General features: G+C 43.6%; 1 protein-coding gene across 1 annotated transcript in view; it reads left to right on the plus strand.

The window, feature by feature from the left end:
* The window catches only part of ALKBH3 (alkB homolog 3, alpha-ketoglutarate dependent dioxygenase), a gene marked incomplete in the record, with an annotated part of 48,606 nt that overhangs the window by 17,836 nt on the left and 22,692 nt on the right, over window positions 1-8,078 (plus strand). Inside the window, 1 exon segment of the mRNA XM_027775999.1 lies at window positions 592-680. Within this exon segment, the coding sequence (XP_027631800.1) occupies window positions 592-680 (89 nt within the window).

The following is an 8,078-nucleotide window of genomic DNA, read 5'->3' on the forward strand; positions in this document are numbered from 1 at the left end:
AGCTGCCAGGTTCGGGACTTGAACCGTTGGCCATGTGGGAGTCCAGAGCCCCAACCACCTCACCACCTGCAGGCCCCAGGCCTCAAAACCTTCTAACTGAAGTCAGTTCATGCAGCAGTTGGCCAGGGCACTTTTACCTTCATTCAGAATCAAAACGACTTGTGCAACAGTGGACTCGTAGGTGAATGTTTGCGTTGTTCCCTACAGATGTGGTGCTAGATATCTACCTAGAAGGGCTCCATACCCTGCTCTGAGCCCTCCCCTAGTTTGAGCGCTGTTCTTCCGCAGCGTGACTCCATCACTCGTGTTTCCGTTGTCACCGACACCAGCGAGACCGCGCCTTCTCCCCTCAGAGCCTCTGCCCTGCGGTCCCCGCTGCTCTCCTCTCGTCCTCTTCCTTGCAGCTCTTGCCTGTTCTACTTGCCGAATTCCATATCCCTCTGAAGGTGGAACCCAGGCCAGCGCCCGTCCCTTCTGGTCCTTTGTGTTTCTCACAGCTTCTTCCCACGGCGGGGGCGCAGTCAGCACTCAGTAGGTACACACCTCGCGTAGCTCGGAGCCATTTCAAAGGCCCTGTATTTTCTCTCTTAGATATAACTTATCTGCAACCGAGACTTACAGCATGGTATGGAGAGCTTCCTTACACTTACTCAAGAATCACTCTGGAACCAAACCCTCACGTATGTCGAAATCTTGCCGTCGGTATGCTTTTATAACTATATGTATTAGCACTGAGTGTGATCATGGAATGGTAAATTACCTGGCAGAAGTGCGTGGTGCTTCCTAACGCAGAGCCCTCCGGGTTCAGAGATCCTAGTCTTTGTGCTGGTCATCTTTCGTGTGATTCTGAGCCATAGATGAGCTCAGAGGATGAGAAAACACTGGGACCAGAATAAATTAAACCGGAGTCCAGTATTTTAGGAAAACGAACAGCTCCTTCTCCTCATGTCCCCTTTCCCCAGATTTCCTGGCTGGACCCTCCTGTATACACCCTGGCACACGTTCGCCATGGGGCTGTGTCCTCACGACCGGCCAGCGAGGTCAGAGTGTCTTTTTCCATTTCTCAGGCTCTTTTGCTGTTTATGAAAAAACATGGTAGTTTTTTTTCTTGTTAACTTTATATTCATGCTATTGGCTTTAGTTCTCAGACTTCTAACTTATTACTGTCTTGGCTTATTTCTGCTGCTTTCTTTTGTTTTTTAAAAATTTCCATGACAGTAGACGAAGATATTCTAGTATATAAATTAGACTTGTCTGGCGGATGGAGTTAAGGTCCAAGAAATAGCTCCCTATTTAATCCCTGGAGTCTTGCCTCTGGCAAATAATATTATGCTCTTTTTAAAGTATGTTCTTCTTTGTTCATGATAGTATGTGCATGTGAGAGGGGAGCACCCCCACAGGGTCGGGTCATGCTGGGAGCCCCTTCCTCCAGCCCTCCAGCCTGTGGGTGTGGGGCACTTGGACCTGTGCCCAGCATGTTCCAGGGCCAGGGATTCAGACCATGGTTGCCATGTGGGATCCATTTCCTCTTGAGCAGTGCATTACCACTGCACCACGGAGCTGGCCCAATGTTACGGTTTACTGAAAGAGACTTTGAAGAAAATGGAATGTTGCTTCTGGCTTTGGGATACACAGAAATATGGTAGATTTCAGAGTAATGTGTAATCAGAAGCTATCATTATACTGTGTCAGGATAAAACATTGGCTGCATGCTTTGGTTTCAAGGCTTACTTTTAGAAGGTGACCCAGGAAAGTGTCGAGACCTTTTATAGCTGAACTTGATTTGAAAATATGCAGTCAATTGAATGAGGCCAATCCAACATAGACTACAGCCCTTGTTTTTGTGAGAATTAATTTACTTTCTTGTCAATAGTCACAGCAGAGAATTTGTGGATTAAACATGCTGTGGGGAAAAAGTTATTTCCCATTTATGCTATCAATAGTTAATCTTCATGTTTTGTTTTTTGAGTTTTTGCTACAGTGTATGTGCACTCACCAGAGAGAGACACAGAGAAACACAGAGGGAGAGTAAGAAGTCACCTCTTAGGAGGATGACCATGCCACAATCCCTTCTCCTTCATTCTCCTCTTGGGATTTTGGGTATGCACACACAACTGCCTGGCATGATTTTCAAGCCGCTGAGTCTGGGACTCAAACCGCATGACTACCGTGTGGAATCCAGTGCCTTCACCCCTACATGACCTGCTGCTCCCAGTTCATCATTTAGAACAGGACTTTTTAACTTGGGATCATTGACATTCACTGTTAGCTGGCTCTCTGCTGTGGGACTGCCCTGTGCCTGATAGGGTACTTCCCAGTACCCTGACTTGTACTCGCTAGATGCTGTAGCATCTCTCACCAGGTGGTAACATCCAGGAGTGACTGCTGACACTGCCACGTGTCTGCTGGGAGGCAGAATTGCCCCGGTTAAGAGTCACTGTTCTAGAGTAAACTTAAGGTACACGAGAGCTAACAAGGAGCCTGCTACTGTCTTTCTTACATTATGTTATCATAGAAGCTCTTTATTTTGGGGGTGGGGGAGGGTTTTGCTATAGGGCACGTGTACTCGCCAGAAAGACAGACAGAGACAGAGAGACAGAAAGCGAGAAATTACCCCCCAGGGGGGATGGTCACGCCGCAGTCCCTTCTCCATTCTCCTCTCAGGATCTTGGACATGCACGCACACGTGCCCGGTGTGAGTTTAAGACACTGGGTCTGGGACTCAAACTGCAGTCGGCTACATGGGAGTTCAGCGACATAGCCATTACACTAACTGCTGGTCCCCATAGAAGCTCTTTTGAAGAGTTGTCCAAATGTCCCATACACACACACACACACACACACACACACGTGTATCTTCAATACACATATATACATGTGTATATAAAATACATATACACATGTACACGTGTATATAAAAATATACACATACACATGTGTATAAAATATGTATGTGTATACATGTGTGTATATAAAATATACACATATATACACGTGTGTAAAAATATATATTTGCACATACGCATACATAAATATATACACATATACACATGTAAATAAAAATTATATTTACACATACATATATGTATTTTTAAAGTTTTTGCCATAGAGTACTTTAGAGACACAGAGAGAGAAAATGAGAAATCACTTCCCAAGTGAGATGACCACTCCATATCCCTTCTCCTCGTCTTCTCTTGGGATTTTGGGCATGCATGCACATGTACCCAGGGTGATTTTCAAGGTGACGGGTCTGGGACTCGAACCGTGGTTGGCCATGTGGGGAGTCCAGTGCCTTAATCACTGCTCCAGCTGCTAGCCCTGATCTTTTTCTTTACAGTTTAAGAAATATGTGTACTATTGAAAATTTCAGAATTGCAGGTAAGCATAAAGAGTAATACTAAAGTTTTTAATACTTCTATCTGATAACTTGGTGCCAGTCTTACCTCAGGCAGCTACTTGTAGAGAATTTTTTTTCTGTAAAAATAAATCAACTACATATATTGAATTTCATTTAACCATGTAATTCACATGGTTTAGTATCATTAAATATTCTTCTACAGCATCATTTAATTACTGTGTAGTATTCCATAATCTGTGAGTATCACGATTTATTCAAGCATGTCCCTTCTGGTGGATATTAAGGTCATCAAGTTATGACAGAATTCTTTCGTTGGGTTTGGCTGGCTCAGAACTTTGTGCTTACTCTCATTAATAATAGGTCTAGTTCATTTATACTGTGTCTTAAACAAAATCAAGAGTCGTCCTGCTACTTTCTCAGGTTTTTCAAAAAGAAGATTCACTAGGACCAGCAGATGGCGTAGTGGGTACATTGCTGGGCTCTCATGTAGTCCACCTGGTTCCAGTTCTGGACTGAGCAGCTTGAAACTCACGCCGGGCATGTGTGTGTGTGCCCAAAATCCCTAGAGGAGAATGGAGGAGAAGGGATTGCAGTGTTTCATTCTTCCCCGCCCTTCTTCCGGGGAATGATTTCTTGTTTTCCATCTCTCTGTTTCTCTGGCGAATGCATGCACTCTATAGCAAAACTTTCTCCCTCAAAAAGATCCGCTAATGTGTACCTGTGTGTGTCAAAGCTACTTGTTTAATTTACAGATTTTTATTACCTCAAGCTTAAGCATCTTAGTCATCTTTCAGTCTAAGTCTCCCACCGACCCAGCCTATGAAATAGACCCAAGCCTTGCAGGCCGAGGGTCCCGCCTCCTGAGCTGGCCCTCCTCCTGCAGCGCCTCTCCCAGCGCCAGCCCTGCAGCACCCAGGACTCCCAGGACACTTTGAAATCCCCGAATAGAGCCTTCTACCTCTGCAATTCACATTTTCTGGTGTTTTTCTCCTTGGATGTCTTTTAAGGATAGAATGTCTTCACTGAACAGTGAGATGACGCTGAATTATAATTTTAACGTTCTAAGGGATCTGTATATAGAGTATTGGTTGGAGAGTTTAAATTAATCCTCTAGTTCAGTATCCTTCTTTTATCTCTTTTTCTCTACCAAAAATAACCGAGAAAAAATACATACTCCCTTAGAAGCATCGCGCAGACTTGATGTTATCGCAGGGCTTGGTCGCTAAGCAAGGGAAGTGATAATTAGCTTCCCGGTCACATTGGAGAAGAGCTATCTTCTTCCTTGTTAAATGTATCATTCTAGCATTTGATCTTTATCTCCATAAAGATAAATTTAAAGCTGTAAAATAAATAGGAAAGCCAGCTTAGTGACATTTTGATTGAAATTCCACTTTGGAATTGATTCTCTTGAACGTAGGTTAGTTTAGTGATGTTTTTGTTTTAGTGATCTAAGTTTTGTTTGTTGTTGTTGCTGTTTATTTTTTGAACTCCTCTGTTCAGAATGTAATGCTGATATCTACAGCAAGGAATCCCGACTTTAACCATGGCTTTCACATTCCGTGGACCTGAGTGATCTCACATAGGAGTCCCTGGCAGTCTTACCTGACAACGGCCACAGGGTGGCCTAAGAATGACATCATGCTTCCCTCTGCTGCACGTTCATGGCCTTACTACTGAACGCGGAATGGACATTTGAGGAATTCTTTAAAGTAGCAGTTCTTAAAGTAAATCCGTTTCACAGTAATCCTAAGATTGTGTAGCATTTTCACTGTGTTGAATTTTCACTGTTGTACAAATGTAACAGCAGGTAAAACCATGGGTGCCTTCACAGGAAGGAAAGCACTATCATCAAACGGTACTTTTTATTAAAAAAGAAAAAAATTTTTGAGAGGTTTTTGCTATAGAGCACATGCGCTCACCAGAAAGAGACAGAGAGATGGAGAGACAGAAAGCGAGAAATCACACCCCCAGGGGAATGGCCATGCCGCCATCCCTCCTCCTCCATTCTCCTCTTGGGGTCTTGGACACGCATGCAAATGCGCCCGTGTCCAGGACTTGAACCATGGTCAACTACATGGGAGTCCAGCAACATAGCCATTATGCCACACTGTACTTATTAATAGTAGTCATGGGGCCAGTAGGTGGTGTAGTGGTTACATTGCAGGACTCCCATGTGACTATGGTTCGAGTATCAGACCCAGTGACTTACAAATCACACCAAGTACGTGTGTATGTGTGCCCAAAATCCCAGGAGGAGATTTGGAGGAGAAAGGATTGCAGTGTGGCCATTCCCCCTGGGGGAGGAGGTTCTCACTTTCCCACTCACTGTCTCTCTCTCTGTCTCTGTCTCTGGCAAGCACACGTGCCCTAAGGCAAAAATCTCTTTTAAAAAAAATAGTAGTCATTGTCTTCTTCACCACCATGCACTCCCAGTTTAAATTTAAAAAATGCCAGTGTCATTTAAGAATGTCCCTCAATGAAGTAATAAACATTATTGATTAAATCTCAGCCTTTGAGTACCTATCTTATTAGTTTGTTTGATGAAGTCGAACATACATATAAAGCCCTATTGCTGCGGACAAGCTGCTGTGGTGTACACTATAGGCGTATTGAGCTGCTCTTTTTTCTTTCTTTCTGTTTGCTGTGTGCCCTCACCAGTGAGAGACAATGGGAAGGGAGGAGTGAGAAATCAGCCCCTGGGGGGATGGCTACACTGCAATCGATTCTCCTTCGTTTCCTTCTCGGGATTTTGGGCAGACACCCACAAGTGCCCAGTGTGTTTTCCAAGCCTCTGGGCCCAGGACTTGAACTATGCAGTCAACCATGTGGGATCCAGCCACCTTAACCTCCAGGCCACTGACTGGCTCCTCGTTAGCTACTCTTCTCATGAACTAGTGTCCTTAGAAGGGCAGCTGGCAGGCGACCGGCTGTTCGGACTGGAGAGTTTGGCAGATGTTTTCTCATGAACGTAGTGAATGTCACTTCAAGGGAAGCAATGGTCAAGATTTGTTTCTAGTGATAAAGTTGAAGTTTCAAGCAAAAAAGTTAGAATTTTGGAAAACTGCCTAGAGCCTGGCCTCTTCTTATTGCATTGAATTTTTCTGATGAGATCAGTGATAATATTAATGGATGTGATTTTTTTTGTTGTCGCAGTTGTAAAATGAAATATGTCAGTGTTTAGAAGATCTGTATAACTCAGTGAACCAGTATTTTCCAGAGGACCAGTTGTTAATGTTACAAAATCTTACGAGGTTAAAGATGTATTCAAACTGCAAGTTGGATCAGTGGATTTCAGTGTAAAAGACTATGAAAAGCTTGAAATGGTTTCAGATTCCACATTGCAGCTAACCTATAGGAAATTAGCACTTGAAGGGTCAGCAAGTGGTTAAAGTACTGGATCCCAGTTGGTCAACTTTATGGTTCGAGTCTTGGATGCAGCAGCTTGAAAACCATACCAGATGCCTGTTTGTGCACACCCAAAATCCCAGGAGGAGAATGGAAGGGAAGGTTTTGTAGCTTGGTCATCCCTGCTAGGGGGATGATTTTTCACTTTCCTTCTCTCTGTCTCTCTCTGGTGAGCACGCACACACACCCTATGACAAAAATCTTTTAAAAAATAAAAGAAAAAGAAATAAAGAATGAACGAAATTAGCACTTGAGTTTTAGTGTAACATCAAAGAAAATATCTCCACTTATTTGAAAAGGCGATAAAAACTCTTTCCTTTTCCAACTACATATCTGTGAAGCTAGATTTCTTCATATGTTTTAACAAAAACAGCACTGTAATAGAAGAAATACAGAAGCAGAAATGAGAGTCAACTCTGTTAAGACAGACATCAAAGAGATTTGTAAGCTGTTACTTTTCTCTTTGTTGTATTGAAAAGATATAGGTACTTAAAAAGAATATTTGGGGACCAGCAGTTAGTGTAATGGCTATGTCGCTGGACTCCCATGTAGTCAACTGTGGTTCGAGTCCCAGACCTGGCAGCTTAAACTCACGCCGGGTGCATGTGCGTGTGTGCCCAAGATCCCAAGAGGAGAATAGAGGAGAAGGGATTGTGGCGCGGCCATCCCCCCTGGGGGGTGATTTCTCACTTTCTGTCTCTCTGTCTGTCTCTGTCTTTCTGGCAAGCGCATGCGTCCTATAGCAAAAAAAAAAAAAATCTCTCCAGAAAAAAAGAAAAGAAAAAATATTGAATTCATTATTAAACTTTAAATGAATTAATGAGTATTTTTTATATTATTCAGTTTTTTTAATATGGTGTTGATATCTGTAACCTGTGTCCATAAAAGTTCTGAGGGGGTCCTCAGTAAGTTTATTTTATTATCTATATTTCATAATTTACATTTTAAAAAACTATTCATCTATTAATTTGCTGTGATTTTTCAAGAGACTGTTCTGGGACTTGAGCTGCGGTCAGCCCTGTGGGAATCCAAGTACCTTAACCACCACGCCACCTGCTGGTCCAGCAACCTTAAAGTGTAAAGTTTGAAAAGCACTTGAGATTTCTGGAAAGACAGGATTCTAGCAAGAACCCAGACAACACTGCTAATTGTGGCCAGGTCCACCCTGAGGCCGGGGTCCTAGCTTCGTGCCGTGTTGGTGGCAGGAGGTGTCCACGCGGGAACTGCACACACCACCTCGGTGCCCGGGAGGTGCAGCGCTGGGGTCTGCTGAGCTCTGTGTGGCCGACGGTCCGAGCGCTTGTTAAAGCGTGCG

Source organism: Tupaia chinensis, unplaced genomic scaffold (assembly GCF_000334495.1).
Source record: "Tupaia chinensis unplaced genomic scaffold, TupChi_1.0 Scaffold000625_1, whole genome shotgun sequence".
In the NCBI taxonomy this organism is placed as follows: Eukaryota; Metazoa; Chordata; class Mammalia; order Scandentia; family Tupaiidae; genus Tupaia; species Tupaia belangeri.